Here is a 17,751-nt window from a genome sequence, read left to right as displayed (position 1 = left end):
TAATATATCTCGGAATCATGATTCATGAAGAAGAGCTGGAGAGAGCTGGAGGGTGGGTATTTTTTTACCACAGGTATATTATGATTTACCTTACTACCTAAAGTGGGAAAGATAAGAACTCTAATCTCTAAATCCATATGTTGAATCATTCAACCACTGGAGCTTCATAAGCTACTATGTGTAGACTTGAAAAAAGAGATTGTATATAAACAAACGAATTATCTTTAAATCAATTCTAATATTGAAAAGATGGAATGTTTTTTTGTCAACAGATGGAATGCTTGTTTAAATCAGGACAGTTAATTTGAAAAAGGAGCCGAGCTGCTAAAATTCGCAAATCGCCACGATGACATAATCAAAAAGTCAGAAACATAAATGATCAATTGAATCATACAGTAGTTTCACACAGTAATTTCAAAATAATTGACAATTAGTACACCTAAAAGCAGCTTTGTAGTAGAGGTAATGATAATCACAAGTGGCATTTGTTGCCATCAAAATCACCTTTGATCTTTGAATTTAACTTACTTCCTGTATAAAAGTTATAAAAAAAGAAGTTAAAGAGTAGTAAATTAGTTAATGGACTTATCCTCCTCATCTTCGTCAAAACTTGGGAAACTTATTTATATCTCAACCACCCAACAAGAGCATTTGTATATTTTCTTTTTAACAGAATTTAAATTTCAAAATAAAAAAACAAATAAATAATTCTATTAAAATAATAGACGGTTTTGTCCTTCTGCTCGCTCTCTCCTCTTCTTCACCGTCTTCGTCTCCTCCGGAGAAGATTGAAGAAACTCAGATCTGAACTCTAACACTCACCTCCGAGCAATTCTCCTACTTGACTTTCCCACATCGGAGCTTCCTTCCTCAGGTAACTTCACTATTCACGAGACTCTTGCTTGACCTGGGTCTTTGTTATACCTAGCTCCTCGAGAAGACATCAATGGAGTAATAATCAATCGCGATTCCTAGCTTCGTAAACTTGTTTAAGATCGTATCCTATAGAACTTCACTCCAATTAGCTGACGAGGTGTTGTTGAGAATCACAATCACTGGGTTTAACATACAATCCTCGAGTCACGATTCTCAGGAATGCAATCGTGTAATGTTGATTCTGAAATTGAGTTTCCCCTTACTTGCAGGACTCTCTTTTACTGGGGTTTGATCATTCATGGCGAATTCCCGTCAATACTATCCATCTCAAGATGAATCAGCGTCTCCCACTTCAGTGAGATCCAGGGAATGGGAGGGTCCTTCAAGGTGGACTGAGTACTTGGGACCTGAAATGGCTTCATCAGTGTCGTCTCGAAGCTCCAAGCACACGACTTCTGATGGACATGTTCAGAGCTCTGCTGCCTCCACCAAGGCTTTGAACATACAGTGGGTAGTTCAAATGATCGAGGTTGCGGAGGGACTCATGGCTAAAATGTATAGACTGAACCAAATCTTGGAGTACCCAGATCCTGTTGGTCATGTATTCTCTGAGGCGTTTTGGAAAGCGGGTGTGTTTCCTAATCATCCGCGGATTTGCACATTGCTCTCGAAGAAGTTCCCTGAGAATTTTACCAAATCACAACTCGAACGTGTAAGTTATGAGTTCGTTTTCGTATTAGGCTTAGTGTGTGCTTTTGTTGCTGTGATGGTAATAAGAAATGTGTTTTTTTTGCAATATTTATGCAGATTGATAAGTTTTCGCTGGATAGCTTGCAAGATGGTGCTGAACTTCACTTACAGAGCTTAGAGCCATGGATACAGGTACCTATCTATGTGATATGTTGTTGTGGTCAATGTTCTGTTGTACTCATATTGTTCTTGAAGATAGTGAAGCATCTCGACATGCTCTATAGTCAAGCTTCTAAAAGTTTGCTCTATTCATTTCTTTCCTCCTCATAAAGGACTAGCTTTGTATATATATGTTCACGCATATATGATACCTAAGATATGGTTTTCGCCTGTAAATTGTATAAGAGTGGTATTTGTTAGCCTTCTATTTCAGTAGGGTTGTCTTCATTTTCCTCACGTCACCCATTTTTTCTTTCTCAGCTGCTGCTCGACTTGATGGCATTTCGCGAACAGGCACTACGGCTTATATTAGACCTAAGCAGCACTGTGATTACTTTGCTGGTGAGTCAACGTCCCTCATCTGCGTAAAGCATTTACTTGCTTTTGGTTGAAATTTTGAATTCTACTTTGAACTCATATCTTGGGTGGAGTATGAAAAACTTCGACATGTTAAGTTATATTTCTACTTGTCAAAATTTTGTCTGTGGGGATGAGGATATAATTTTTGTCTCTTTACTATTCATGATTAGCTCATAACTTAGTTCAGTGTTTTGCAGCCTCATCAGAACTCGCTTATACTGCATGCATTCATGGATCTCTTTTGTGCATTTGTCCGAGTCAATCTTTTCGCTGAGAAGGTATGCTGAAAGCTTATTTGGATTGATTAACATAAATTTCAGTTAAGACATACGCTTCTTTTGTTACCAATCTCTAAGAATGTTTATTCTATCAAAGTAGATTCCTAGAAAAATGTTGCTGCAAGTCTACAATCTTCTGCATTCGTTATCAAGAAATGATCGAGACTGTGACTTTTATCACCGGTATGAATTATTTTTTCCTTGTAGTGTCATTCGTTAATTTACATATAATCAATAGGCCAATTATCATGAACTAATACTCTTCGTCTTTCATCCAGCTTGGTGCAATTCATAGATTCTTATGATCCGCCATTGAAAGGCTTACAAGAGGATTTGAATTTTGTCAGTCCGAGGATTGGAGAGGTTAATATTTCGTCTTTGTTTGATTTGGTTATCTGGCTTATTAGGATTTCACTGGATTGTAAGATTTGAGACTGCACCTGCTATAACCAAATTAAAAATGAACGGGTATACTATGAGCTAATACTGGAATTGATACATCAGCACTAACAATGTTACCCATTTTCTTAGGTCCTGGAGGCCGTAGGACCCAGTATTTTTCTATCTGCTGACACGAGGAAGTTGAGAAATGAGGGATTTTTAAGCCCATATCATCCTCGATTCCCAGACATACTTACAAATTCTGCTCATCCCATGGTACGTCTGAACGCCTAGATACTTATCAACATTAAGACTAAAGATTCTCTGAATTAGTAGGATGCTATAAGTATTTCCCGTTAACAGTTTTCTTGTGTATAATGTTAGTAACTGCATATTTTTACATTGTTGCTTCCTACAGAGAGCGCAGGACCTTGCAAATGTTACTTCGTACCGAGAATGGGTGCTACTTGGATATCTCGTTTGCCCTGACGAGCTTCTTCGTGTTACTAGCATTGATATCGCCCTGGTACAAATCTTTTTCTTCCTTTGGTTCTTGATTGAGATCTTGATAAAGAAGCACACAGTTATCTTTCACGAGGGTTGAACACAAATCAGAAATTATCTGCCTCTCTCTGCTGTTTTCGAAATTGGTTGTTTTTGGACTAGCTGTGTGAATTTATGTCCTTTCATGTCGATTGTTAATTTATTTAAAGATTACTAGCTATGGAGTACAAAAAGCTTCCAGTTATATTTACAGATTGCCTGTTTATGCTGTCTTTAATAAATGTTTACCGCCCTGTTGGATTTCAGGTTGTGCTAAAGGAAAACTTAGTTGTGACTTTATTCCGGGATGAGGTAAGTTGATATCAAATTGTCTGCGACAAAGAGTTTTGGCTTAGATTGGTTTTCATTAGCTGACTATGTTAATCTAACCATGCAGTACATCATGTTGCATGAGGACTACCAGTTGTATGTTTTACCTCGTGTGTTGGAATCAAAGAAGATGGCAAAGTCTGGTCGGACTAAACAAAAGGAAGCTGATCTAGAATATAGTGTAGCAAAGCAAGTTGAGAAGATGATTAGGTAACTCCATACTCTAGCTCCAGTTTTATGGCTTTATGAGCCACATCTAACTTCATAATCTTCATATGATACTGGAGAATTGTCGTTTTTCCTCCAAGGCTGTGATTTCAAGAATATTAGCTCTTGATTATACAATTTAATTATTGTTCTGGTCGCTGCTTTCAGTGAGGTGCATGACCAAGCCTTGCAATTATGTGATACCATACACCGAGAAAGAAGAATATTGCTGAAGCAGGAAATAGGGCGGATGGTTTTATTTTTCACAGATCAACCAAGTTTGTTGGCTCCAAACATTCAGGTTAGCTGGATGTTTGAGTTTCTTTTGCTTGTAACCTAGGTTTAGGCCGTTGCATATACGGGATAAAGGTTTAGCGTCTGTCACTGATTGGTTGTACTTAACAGTCTTCCTATCTAGTGGTATACTCATAAGCGTTCTTTCCTTCCCTGAATTCCTTAATTATTAATTTATTTACTTCCCTTTCTTAGATGGTATTCTCTGCATTGGCTTTGGCCCAATCTGAGGTTCTCTGGTATTTTCAACACGCTGGTATTGCATCATCAAGATCCAAAGCTGCTCGAGTGATACCAGTTGACATAGTAAGTTGATTGCATGAACGTTCAAAGTCGCTCAACATTGTAACTTTGACTTTCAGTGAACTCAAATTTGTTATGATGACTCATTTGTTATTCATTATTTCTTAGGATCCAAATGATCCAACCATTGGCTTCCTGCTTGACGGAATGGACCGTCTTTGTTGTTTAGTACGCAAGTACATCGCAGGTTTGTTAATTTGAGATATCACATCCTCGGACATTGGTTGTCATTAGATGGGTTTGAGACGCTGGTATTGGACCCATTGGGACTCATTAAAACCTTGATAAGAGCCCTTTGATCAGTACTGGTGTTCAAAATATGGTGATTTCAATGGTCTTTGGTTATTGAAATGCAGCTGCCCGAGGTTATGCACTATCATACCTTTCTTCATCTGCTGGAAGGATTCGTTACTTGATGGGCACTCCTGGAATCGTAGCTCTGGACCTTGATCCAACCTTGAAAGGCCTTTTCCAGCGTATTGTGCAGCATCTAGAAACTATACCCAAAACGCAGGGAGAAAATGTTTCTGCAATCACATGCGATCTATCTGTAAGATGCTAAACTAGATCCACTTATTTTAATTCATATGACATATAGTTGCATTTTCTTTTAATGATAATCAAAACACCATAGACGGTAGATTCATTCATGTTCCAGTTCCAGATATTTCCCATTTGCTATGTCTTCCAAATATTATGGTAACTTGGTTCCAACAAGGTTATATTGTTTACTCATCAATCTGTTTTCGTAATGCTCCACACCTCTTGTTGTATAGGAATTCCGAAAAGATTGGTTGTCCATTTTGATGATTGTGACTTCTTCTCGATCATCGATAAACATCAGACATCTCGAAAAAGCCACTGTCTCTACAGGGAAGGAGGGCTTGCTATCTGAAGGAAATGCAGCTTATAACTGGTCCAGGTACTGTTCTCGTCCTTATATGACCACTATTTGATTATCTTCTAGCAAGGAAAACAGCAAAGCTAAGATCCTGAAATTTTTTTTGTCTACTCAATGCAGATGTGTTGACGAGATAGAGTCTCAATTATCAAAGCATGGAAGTCTGAAGAAACTATATTTCTACCATCAACACCTTACAACTGTATACTTGTTGTTGTTGTTCATTGTCCATTATTTTCCCGTGTCATCTTATGCATAATCTGACATTCGACTGTTGTTAAAGGTTTTCAGAAATACAATGTTTGGACCAGAAGGGCGTCCCCAGCATTGTTGTGCATGGCTTAGTGTGGCTAGTAGCTTCCCAGAGTGTGCTTCGCTAATAATTCCTGAGGAGGTAAATCTATATTTCACTCTACCGCTGTACATGTCTGGATCATGAGATTCTTGCATGCATTCAAGTAGTGTAACGACCACCCAGTGAGCAACTGAGCACCATATCACTCTTAGTATGCCAATAAATAATGAAGTGATTGTAAAATTAAATTGACTTAGTTATCGTGTTTGCATATGTTCCATGGCAGCTCAAGTTGTTGACGGTTTGATGTTCCATTAGCTACTATTGGATTTCACATCTCTTTCTTAGCATATCACCTCTGTTGTTAAAACAAGCAATATACATGTTCTCTTTTGGTGAATCACGAATTCTCATTGTATGTCCATTTTTCCTATATCAGTGACAACATCTACTAAACGAAAAGCTTTTCTTGTCTTTCTCCACAGGTTACCAAATTTGGGCGAGACGCAGTGCTTTACGTTGAGTCTCTTATTGAATCAATAATGGGCGGTCTGGAGGGACTAATAAATATTCTTGATTCAGAAGGCGGGTTTGGCGCTCTGGAATCACAGGTCTCTAACCAAACTCAATAGTATAACGAAAGAAATCTTCTATTTGACTACTGTCCTCAAACTGATACGATGAGCTTTCACAGCTTCTTCCAGAACAAGCTGCAGCGTATCTGAATAATGCATCTAGAATTTCTGCTCCTTCAATGAAATCCCCCAGGGTTGTAGGCGGAGGCGGTTTCACTTTACCCGGCCATGAGAGCTATCCTGAGAATAATAAGTCTATCAAAATGTGAGCGCCCGAGTCTAGCCTGAAGTTTTTTTTTCTCTTTCATGAAACCACTGCCTCTTGTATGCTGTTATCTTAAATATCTCTTTGTGATGGCAGGTTGGAAGCTGCAATCCAAAGGTTAACTAATCTGTGTTCAATTTTGAACGACATGGAGCCTATTTGTGTTATAAATCACGTATTCGTCCTAAGAGAGGTGAACTTTCAATCTTCTATATATCAACTCAAGGATCTATCTATAGAAAGAAAACACATGAATGGTTGAATTATCCTATTCGAAATCCGTAAATTAAGAAGATTATCTCATGGAAAGAGCCGATGAATTCTCTGTCATCGTCTGGTCTTGTTAAGCTTTTTGACTGGATCCTGCTGTTTCGATATTTGCAGTACATGAGAGAATGCATCCTCGCGAATTTCAAGAGAAGATTTATCACTGCACTACAAACTGATAATGATCTTCAACGGCCTTCTGTGTTGGAGTCTCTTATAAGGCGGCATATGAGCATAGTCCATTTGGCAGAGCAGCACGTTAGCATGGACCTAACCCAAGGCATCCGAGAAATTTTACTCACAGAAGCGTTTTCAGGGCCTGTTTCTTCTTTGCATACGTTCGAAAAACCTGCTGAACAACAGCAAAACACTGGATCCGCCGTCGAAGTTGTGTGCAACTGGTACATGGACAATATCATCAAAGACGTGTCTGGCGCAGGAATCCTCTTTGCTCCGAGGCACAAATACTTCAAAAGCGCTAGACCAGTTGGTGGGTATTTTGCAGAGTCGGTCACCGACCTCAAGGAACTACAGGCGTTTGTTCGTATATTTGGAGGCTATGGAGTAGACCGGTTGGATAAGATGATGAAAGTACATACAGCTGCCCTTGTAAACTGCATAGAAACATCTCTGAGGTCGAACAGGGAATTGATTGAAGCAGCTGCTGCAAGTATGCATTCTGGTGATAGAGGGGAGAGAGATGCATCTATCAGGCAGATAGTGGATTTGGATACTGTGATAGGGTTTTGTATTGAAGCTGGTGAAGCGTTGGCTTTCGATGAGCTCCTAGCCGAAGCTTCTGGAGCTGTTCTTGAAGACAATGCATCCTTGATTCACTCGATGATCTCTGGCATCGTTGAGCACATACCGGAAGAAGTACCTGAGAAGAAAGAGATCAGAAGGATCAGAGGCGTGGCAAATGGCAATGGTGTATCTGTGGATCATGACTCTGAATGGGTTAGATTAATCCTAGAAGAAGTTGGAGGTGCAAATGACAACTCATGGAGTTTGTTACCTTACTTTTTCGCCTCCTTCATGAGCTCAAACGCCTGGAACACTACTGGCTTCAACATCGAGACTGGCGGATTCAGCAACAACATACATTGCTTGGCTCGGTGTATAAGCGCCGTTATTGCAGGAAGTGAGTATGTGAGGTTACAACGTGAATACCAGCAGCAGCATCAGTCCCTCTCCAATGGTCACCAGTCTAGTGAAAATCTAGACTCAGAGTTTCAACCTCGTGTAACTGCTGAAGCAAGCATCAAATCTTCAATGCTACTCTTTGTTAAATTCGCTGCGTCGATCGTGCTAGATTCATGGAACGAAGCAAACAGGTAAAAGGAATCTGTTTCTTACATTTTTGTTTGCATCATCATAGACCATCTTCTTTGTTCTGCAGATCTCATCTTGTGGCTAAGCTTATCTTCCTAGATCAACTCTGTGAGAGCTCACCGTTCCTGCCAAGAAGCTCCCTTGAATCACACGTTCCGTACACAATCCTCAGGTCAATCTACACTCAATACTACTCCAACACACCGTCCACGCCGCTGGCAACAGCATCCCCACACCATTCCCCATCTGTATCGCTAATCCACGCTTCTCCCTCCATGAAAAACGCGACCACTCCCCGTGGTAGTGGTAGCGGCAGTAGCACGGCTGCAGGTGCGGATTCAGGGTACTTCAAAGGCTCGTCATCCTCAGTCTACAGTCAGGAACACTACAACGAACCTGAGACTGGAACCTCTAGGAACAATGAAAACAAGAGCAAACAAAGGGGTAGTTCTCGTCGTTCTGGACCGTTAGATTACAGCACGAGCCATAAAGGAGGGTCAGGATCAAACAGTACAGGTCCTAGTCCACTTCCAAGGTTTGCTGTATCTAGATCTGGTCCCATCTCTTATAAACAGCATAACTAAGTAAAAGAACACTGCCACATTCTACTAAATGAAAAAGAAAAATACAATTATGTAGAGAGATCAGATTTGTACAAATCATTGGCAACACTTGTTAATTGTTGTGCTTATTATGTTTTGGATCATTTGGACTTGTTATTCGCAAAAACAATTATGCATATCTTATGTTCTTGGTCATTTCCATCAATCTGTTATTTACATATATTAACAATCATTTTCACATTTAATCAACCAAGTTGCTATAAGTTAAACTAATTAGGCTTTCATGTGAGGTTATCTAATCAGAATTTTGGTTATCCGGATTCAGCCTCTTAGCCCATCGTTTGGATCGGATTAGGTTAATAATATTTCGGATTATTGTATATTTTATCATTTTTTCTAAAATTTATTTCAAATCCGTTTTCGTTTTGGGTTCAACTAATTTTGATTTCTCTTTTTACAAACGTAGATGATACTACAGTCGATAATTCTAGCTAGTATAAAAATATTAATAAACTTTTGGTAAAACCAATAAACAAGAAGGCTTCCAAGTAACTAATTTCTATTTAGATTTAGATATTTTAGGTGCGGAATATTTATTGTAGATACTAATTCAAATTTTCAGGTCTGGTTTTTTCATAGATTTTTTGGTTTTGTGCACATGTCTAAAATTAATACTGATTAGTGAATAGTGTTTATGGAAGCGTGTACTGGTTTTGTGCACATGCCTAAAAAATTTCATAGTCATATATCACGGGTGATAAGCTGTAACTCCTGTGATATATGATTGATGTTAGGAGTTTTCAAGGCTCCTAAGACAAATGTTGTAGTATAGAAGATTGTCGAACCAGTTCTGAGGGATATCAAAGCACTGAGAATGCAAGTACTCACTTAATCTAAGTGCAACCAATGATTTAGATGGGTTTTAAACTACTACTAAATCTAAAAAGCAATAACAGAATGATACTTTCTTGACTAAGGGAAAAGAGAACTCATGGGCATAGGGATTAGACCTTGGGTGATCAAGTATCGAACTAAGGATGGCAAATGATCAATCAAACTATCAACCTTAAGCCTAGACACAATTCTAAGCAAGCTCTATGTCTAGATGAATGCTCATTTACTAACATATCTCAAACATCAAATGTCTTTGGTTGAATAATATGAAAGCAATCATTACTAACAAGTCTATTAGCTATCTTAGCACCTTTAACAACAAATGTCTTTGGCAAAGTATACTAAAAGCCTAGGAGAGTTGTCTCAGGCATTTCATCAAACACCTTTTGGGTGGGAAATGCCTATTGATCAACTTTTGAGTGGCCAACTCAGAAGATGCATTATGAATACTCTACTAGCAAGGAACAAGAATGATCTACACTAAAACAACCTAGAACTAACCTAATCACCCTTAATCTCCCTAACCCATGAATTCAAAAGATGATTACTCACTAATCTCCATGATTCCTCTTAAACCCATATTGGATTCTAGATTAACCATGTAGAGAAATAGATAAGAAATCAACAAGAACACAAGATGAAAGCAATGAAATCTGAATCAAAAAAGGTTTTTTACTAGTTCTCCTAGAAAAGAGATTATCTGCCTCCAATGGCTTACAGAGTAATAAAACATAGGTTTAGAAAATAAAAACGTGCATAATGAAATGACCAAAATGCCCTTGAGAAATCACAAGTTCGAGCAGAAACAAAACACGGAGCGACCTCAGCCCGTCGCTCCGACAAGTCGCTCCAGGCTTCGGGAGCGACCTCGCTGTGTCGCTGCGAGAGGTCGCTCCGGGCTCGTTCTCGCGTCTCCGGGTGATGAAAACGCTAGCGACTTCTCCCTGTCGCTCTGGTATGGTCGCTCTGAGCTTCGGGAGCGACTTCAGCACGTCGCTCTGGAAGGTCGCTCCGAGGTGTAAATGTGTGTCTCCAGACATGAAAACGCGAGCGACCTTGTGCAGTCGCTCTAGATGAGTCGCTCCGGGATGTGGTGCACAGCGACCTCATGCCGTCGCTCCGAGAGGTCGCTCCGGCAGTGCTCGTCCAAAGATCACTCTAATCACCTCCTTTTGAGCTCCAAATGCACCCAAATGTCTCCAGAAACTCCATGTGGTACTCAAATACCTGATAGAGACATATGTATGCAAAATGCAACCTAGACATGGCTAAATCCTAATCTATATGATGAAAATGCACATGAATAATGGATAAAACAATGTAAATATGCAAGATATCAACTCCCCCAAACTTGTTCTTTTACTTGTCCTCAAGTGAACTTTCTAGAACTCATAGGGAGAGAGGTTGAAGGTGGGAGCACATAGCCAAAAGAAACACAACTAGCACACTCTCTTATTACACTCTAGCTTCTCTAGGCCTATCTTAACTCTTTTTGTTCTTACACTCATCATCAAGCATCCACACATTCAAATCAACCAACTCTCACATTCATTAAGCACAAAACATCAGGTGAATTCTTGCAAATGGTCAGTTGGTCCAAGTCATTTGGTTGGGTAAGGGAAGGCTTTTATTCAAGTGATTCAAGAGGTTCAAAACATATGATCTTTAAAGTGGTTTACTCTCGAAACAAGTAGCCTTGACATTGCACATAATATATCTAAGAAAGGGATCAACTCATGCATACAATGCTCAATCTCCATTGTTCTACCCTTTTCCCAAACATACCATTACACAATCATTCCCAAATGTCAAACCCAACTCACATCTCTCACCAAAAGATCTTAAGAACTTTAACTCTTTCTTTTTGAAATCTACAAGGGATTTTTCTACAACCTCAAAACATTTCTTAGCTCCTAACAACTTTGCTAGCCCCCTTTTCTTTCTTTTTTTTTTTTCGATTTCTTTTTTTTTTTTTTTTATTATATATTTTTTTTTTTTTTAGGTTGGGGGCCAAGACTTTTCAAAACTAGAGCTAGAGGTTCTCTACTTATCCCAGAAAATCAATTCACTTAAGCACAAAGAGTCTATCCTTTTTATTTTTCATTTCTCCCAAATCATGATCACAACACTCACCCTCCCACCTATAGCTAGACAAAAGAGTGTCCAATCTAGCAAAAATGAAGATCAAGCATTGTCGTTCCCGATACTCTCAACATTATGCGCATGTAAGACTTTCCGAAGAAGGCCTCACTCATCAAACAATGAAAGCTTAAAAGGAAGGAAAGGTTTTGGGAGTGGTCTACCACTAGAGTTTGTCAAAAAGATTGGCATAAAAGATGTGACAACTCCAGTGTGTATAGCCATGACTCAGTACACAAGGGACCCTAAGCAAGAAGCATTAAGTTCATTCATTTCTAATAAGGTTGTAGTTGGCTTCAAAGACTGAGTTTCAGCAATCAACAAGTTTCAGGAAGAGTTTTCAAGGCTCGAAACATACAAGTTTTTGAGAGGTGCAAAGCTACTCAAGGTGCAACGTAGTGTTCTTTACAAGGCATTTAAAATCATTGCTCCCAATGCAAGTGAATGCAACCTATATGCTCTAGACTCTCCTAAAAATGCAAATGATGCAAACTAAATGATTTTTTTTTTTTTTTTTTTTATGCAAATAGGTATGCAATGCATGACTCAATGAAAACATCAAAGCAAACATGATCAAATACTTGGTACCTCCCCCAAACTTGAGTTACACAGTCTCTGTGTTGTCAAGTAGAGAGAGATACCGAAAAGAAGACTAATATGCAAAAATGAAATGGTATATACAAGGGAGTGTGGTGGTTTACCTTCTATAGGGAATGAGTAGAGGGAGATGCTCCCTCCTCGTCGTCCTCAGGTGGTAACTCTTCAAGGTGCTCATCAGCAGGAGTGGCCATCTCTTCAATGTAGAAGGCTTGCCCGAACACAGTTGGTTTCCTCATTTTCTCCTTGATGTCAAAGTGGAGGATGTTCTCTTTACCCAAATGGAGATCAATCGTGCCTTCCTTCACATTAACAATAGCTCCTGCTGTAGCTAAGAATGGCCTTCCTAGAATCAATGGGTCTTGAGCCTCCTCACCCATCTCAAGCACCACAAAATCTGTAGGTATCTCATACCTTCCAATCTTCACAGGGAGGTCCTCTAAGATGCCCACAGGGTACTTCACTGAACGATCAGCTAACACCAGAGAGAGTCTACACTTCTTGTACTGAGTGAATCCAAGCTTCTTTGCAACAGACAAAGGCATCAAGCTGACACTAGCTCCCAAATCGCAGAGACTTTTCTCAAATACCATAGGTCCAAGAGCACAAGGTAGTGTGAAGCTTCCTGGATCCTCTAATTTCTCTGGAACATCAAGCCTCTGGATGATGGCATTGCACTCATGGGTAAGAATCATCATGCCTTCCATCTCCTTCTTCTTTGCAGCTACAACATCTTTCAGGAACTTGTTGTATTGAGGAATCAACATGAAAGCATCGATGATGGGCATTGCAACCTGAGCTTCACTCATTTGCTTCTCAAACAGAGCCTTGTACTTCTCTAGCAGCTGCTTCTTGAATCTACCAGGGAATGGAAGTTTGGGTTCATAGGGAGGAGGAACAAAAGAACTTTCACTTGCTGGAGTAACAACTTCACCATCCTTTACTGTCTTCTTCTCTTCTCCAACCTTTCCTTTACCTTTGGCTTCCACTATCTTCTCCAAGATCTCGTCATTGATCTTCTCATCAACAATCACCACTTCATCATCTATGTTGATGGCAACCCCCTCACCTAGTTTCTCAGCATCCTTGGTGAGGGTTCTAGGAGGTAACTGCTTACCACTCCTAAGGGTGATAGCTTTGGCCTCCTTGGGATTTTGGTCAGATTTTCCAGGTAGAGATCCTTGCTGGCGATTCTGGTGAGTGTTCATGGAAGCAAACTGATTCTCTAAATTCTTGACTGTAGAAGCAAGGTGTGAGAATTTGTTGTTGAGCTCATTGTAGCTCCCATCAATCTTGGAATGAAGGTTCTTCAACTCATAACCAACTTGCTTCTCACTTCTAGTCTGAGACTCCAAGATTTGCTTCAGTAAGGTATCAGTGCTGCTCTCTTGAGGAGCAGAAGAACCAGACGAGGGGTTTTGCTGAGGCTGATAGCTGCCTTGCTGGTTGTTTCTTGGCGGATAGCCACTCTGTTGGTTGTTTGGATAGGATTTCTGTTGGTAGTTGTTGTACTGAAAGTTGGGCTCCTTTTTGTACCAGCTACCATTGTTGTTGATGAAACACAACTCCTCTTGACCTTCCAAACCCTCAACCTCATTGACAGCAAGTGGATCTTCCTGCTTGGAGTTACCAACAAACTTCAGCTGCTCTTGGGTTGCTTTTTCAGCAATGAGTAGGTCGATCTTGTCTTCCAAAGCTTTGATCTCTTTCCTCGTCTGCTTATCATCTGTTCTACTGCCTCTGTCGTGGTCTCCACTGTAGACTGCATCACTCTTTACCATGTTGTCAACCAGCTCTTCTGCATCTCCTCAGTTCTCCCCAAGAAGAACCCATTGCTAGCTGTATCCAGTCTGGCTCTGTACTTAGGAAGAGCACCACGGTAGAATGTGCTCAGCAAGCTCTCCTTAGAAAAGCCATGGTGTGGGCATTGAGCTTGGTAGCCCTTGAATCTCTCCCAGGCTTCACTGAAGCCTTCCAAGTTCTTCTGTTGAAAGCTGGAAATCTCGTTTCTCAGCTTAGCAGTTCTTGAAGTAGAGAAGAACTTCTCCAAGAATGCTTTCTTGCAGTCATCCCAAGTAGTGATGGAGTCACTGGGTAGAGACTTCTCCCACTGACGTGCCTTATCCCCCAAAGAGAAAGGGAATAGCTTGAGCTTTAAGGCATCTTCGGACACACCATTGGTTTTTGACAACCCACAGTAGCTGTCGAACCTGTCCAAGTGATCAAATGGATCCTCTAGAGCCAAGCCATGATACTTGTTGTTCTCGATCACGTTGAGGAGTCCTGATTTGATCTCAAAGTTGTTGGCTGCCACAGCGGGTGCTCGGATTCCCAATCTATGACCATGAATGTTGGGGCGGTCGTAAGTGCCAATGGGTCGAGCTGCTCGCTGTTGGTTTTGAGGTATGTCTCCCATATCAGTACTCAATCTCTGCAAGTGAGCCTGTTGCTCTTCTTCTCTTCTATTTCTAGCACACTCTCTCTCTAAAGCTCTGATGTCTGCAGCTATTGGAACTAGGTTTGATGGACCCCTGCTCCTCAAGTTCATACACCTGTAGATTAAAGGGAGGTGAAGAAGAATCAGTAACAAAAGAAAATAAAAATGACTTAGTCTCAAGCAAGTGACTAAATCTCAATGTTCAAATCTACTCAGAATTTGGCAACGGCGCCAATTTGATGTTAGGAGTTTTCAAGGCTCCTAAGACAAATGTTGTAGTATAGAAGATTGTCGAACCAGTTCTGAGGGATATCAAAGCACTGAGAATGCAAGTACTCACTTAATCTAAGTGCAACCAATGATTTAGATGGGTTTTAAACTACTACTAAATCTAAAAAGCAATAACAGAATGATACTTTCTTGACTAAGGGAAAAGAGAACTCATGGGCATAGGGATTAGACCTTGGGTGATCAAGTATCGAACTAAGGATGGCAAATGATCAATCAAACTATCAACCTTAAGCCTAGACACAATTCTAAGCAAGCTCTATGTCTAGATGAATGCTCATTTGCTAACATATCTCAAACATCAAATGTCTTTGGTTGAATAATATGAAAGCAATCATTACTAACAAGTCTATTAGCTATCTTAGCACCTTTAACAACAAATGTCTTTGGCAAAGTATACTAAAAGCCTAGGAGAGTTGTCTCAGGCATTTCATCAAACACCTTTTGGGTGGGAAATGCCTATTGATCAACTTTTGAGTGGCCAACTCAGAAGATGCATTATGAATACTCTACTAGCAAGGAACAAGAATGATCTACACTAAAACAACCTAGAACTAACCTAATCACCCTTAATCTCCCTAACCCATGAATTCAAAAGATGATTACTCACTAATCTCCATGATTCCTCTTAAACCCATATTGGATTCTAGATTAACCATGTAGAGAAATAGATAAGAAATCAACAAGAACACAAGATGAAAGCAATGAAATCTGAATCAAAAAAGGTTTTTTACTAGTTCTCCTCTAGAAAAGAGATTATCTCGCCTCCAATGGCTTACAGAGTAATAAAACATAGGTTTAGAAAATAAAAACGTGCATAATGAAATGACCAAAATGCCCTTGAGAAATCACAAGTTCGAGCAGAAACAAAACACGGAGCGACCTCAGCCCGTCGCTCCGACAAGTCGCTCCAGGCTTCGGGAGCGACCTCGCTGTGTCGCTGCGAGAGGTCGCTCCGGGCTCGTTCTCGCGTCTCCGGGTGATGAAAACGCGAGCGACTTCTCCCTGTCGCTCTGGTATGGTCGCTCTGAGCTTCGGGAGCGACTTCAGCACGTCGCTCTGGAAGGTCGCTCCGAGGTGTAAATGTGTGTTTCCAGACGTGAAAACGCGAGCGACCTTGTGCAGTCGCTCTGGATGAGTCGCTCCGGGATGTGGTGCACAGCGACCTCATGCCGTCGCTCCGAGAGGTCGCTCCGGCAGTGCTCGTCCAAAGATCACTCTAATCACCTCCTTTTGAGCTCCAAATGCACCCAAATGTCTCCAGAAACTCCATGTGGTACTCAAATACCTGATAGAGACATATGCATGCAAAATGCAACCTAGACATGGCTAAGTCCTAATCTATATGATGAAAATGCACATGAATAAATGGATAAAACAATGTAAATATGCAAGATATCAATGATTATGAGAACGCTTCAATCCCGTCTAATATGAAAACTAAGTTTACTGTACAGCTTATCACCCAGGCCTAGAAAATATTGGTTTCAGTTCGCCGTTCAAGTTTTTTGTTTATCTGGAAAGCTAACTCTCCACAGTACAAGCGGATCATTAGAAATTCTTTAAGGATAGAGATAGAACAAAAAATGAAAGCATTGAAGATGATATATATATATATCATATGATGCTATGGAGGACATTCCAGAGCACCTAAGGAAACCTAAGAGCCAAATCGCGGATATTTCTATCGATGAGTCTCTACAGAACTTTCTTCAAACAGTGACGAATAAAGAATAAGGAGGTTAGAAGCTTGTCCTCATATCCGAGGATCAAGGGTTTCCTGTAAGAGTCGATCAGCTCAGACTTAATGGGATTGATATGATCTTTCTTTAACCTCGAGATGATGGTTTTTATAGAAGTTCTACTGTATTTTTATATAATCATATCAAAATTAATATTTGATGTTTGTTTTAGGTTTGGAATATTATTTTAGATTCTAATTCAAATTTTCAGGTCGAGTTTTCTCATAGATTTTCGATTTGGATATGGGTTTTGTGCACATGCCTAAAATTAATAATACTGATTAGTAAATAGTTTTAACTTTTTATGGAATGAAGCGTGTACTGGTAAGGAACCATACACAACAGTCATCTTCGGGAAAAAGTGTCAATTTCGACCCTAACAATTTCGATTGTGTCAAATACGACCCAAACAATTGATCAGTGCCAAATACGACTTCAACTCAATTATAATTTTAAAAAATTACCCGAACTTCTTAAAACGTGCTTAAATCTACGTTGGCTCTAACAGAAGTTAGTCAACTGTTAAGAAGATAAAACGACGTTGTTTGATATACAAGGAAAATTGGCAATTTCGACCTCAACAATTTCAGTCATGCCAAATAGGACCCGAACAAATGGTCAGTGCCAAAAACGACTTCAACTCAATTATAATTTAAGAAAAACTATCCAAACTTCTTAAAACGTGCACAAATCTACGTTGACTCTAACACAAGTTAGTCAATCGCTAACAAGATAAGACGACATCGTTTTGATATAGATATTTTTTAAAAAATATGTTCATTCCAGGACTCAAACCCATGTCGGGATACCCTTTTAAAGGAGCACACTAACAACTATATTAAAATAACTTTTTAAAAATATTATTACAAATTGAAATTCCCTATTATATAAACCACTATTCTTCTTCATCTTATCCAATTTAAAACTTTGGTGATTGCTTTTATATATTCTAGTTATTATTTAAAATGTCTAATA

General features: G+C 39.7%; 1 protein-coding gene and 1 non-coding gene across 3 annotated transcripts; both read left to right on the top strand.

Annotated features, from left to right (window-relative positions):
• Positions 1-765: 765 nt before the first annotated feature.
• On the top strand, positions 766-8,822 carry LOC125600506 (protein NAP1). Of its 2 annotated transcripts, XM_048773183.1 has the most exons (23): positions 766-874; positions 1,146-1,588; positions 1,684-1,758; positions 2,047-2,127; positions 2,343-2,423; positions 2,524-2,606; positions 2,702-2,786; positions 2,955-3,080; positions 3,223-3,330; positions 3,615-3,659; positions 3,745-3,887; positions 4,053-4,185; positions 4,374-4,484; positions 4,590-4,668; positions 4,838-5,031; positions 5,258-5,403; positions 5,503-5,584; positions 5,666-5,776; positions 6,163-6,288; positions 6,372-6,517; positions 6,614-6,710; positions 6,902-8,118; positions 8,184-8,822. In XM_048773183.1, the coding sequence occupies exons 2-23, from the start codon at positions 1,175-1,177 to the stop codon at positions 8,698-8,700; spliced, it is 4,200 nt and encodes a 1,399-aa protein (XP_048629140.1). In that variant the 5' UTR covers positions 766-874; positions 1,146-1,174; the 3' UTR covers positions 8,701-8,822. The 2 variants fall into 2 exon arrangements, with proteins under 2 accessions (XP_048629140.1, XP_048629141.1); XM_048773184.1 differs by lacking the exons at positions 766-874; positions 1,146-1,588 and having other exon boundaries at positions 1,678-1,758; positions 2,333-2,423.
• Positions 8,823-14,219: 5,397 nt separating this feature from the next.
• LOC125600529 lies at positions 14,220-14,326 on the top strand. The gene has a single exon (XR_007333833.1). It is a non-coding gene; the product is annotated as a small nucleolar RNA R71 (small nucleolar RNA).
• Positions 14,327-17,751: the final 3,425 nt, after the last annotated feature.

This window comes from Brassica napus, unplaced genomic scaffold, assembly GCF_020379485.1.
Source record: "Brassica napus cultivar Da-Ae unplaced genomic scaffold, Da-Ae ScsIHWf_228;HRSCAF=393, whole genome shotgun sequence".
NCBI classification, from domain to species: Eukaryota; Viridiplantae; Streptophyta; class Magnoliopsida; order Brassicales; family Brassicaceae; genus Brassica; species Brassica napus.
Note: the sequence above shows the minus strand (reverse complement) of the source record. Positions and strands in the feature narration are given on the sequence as shown.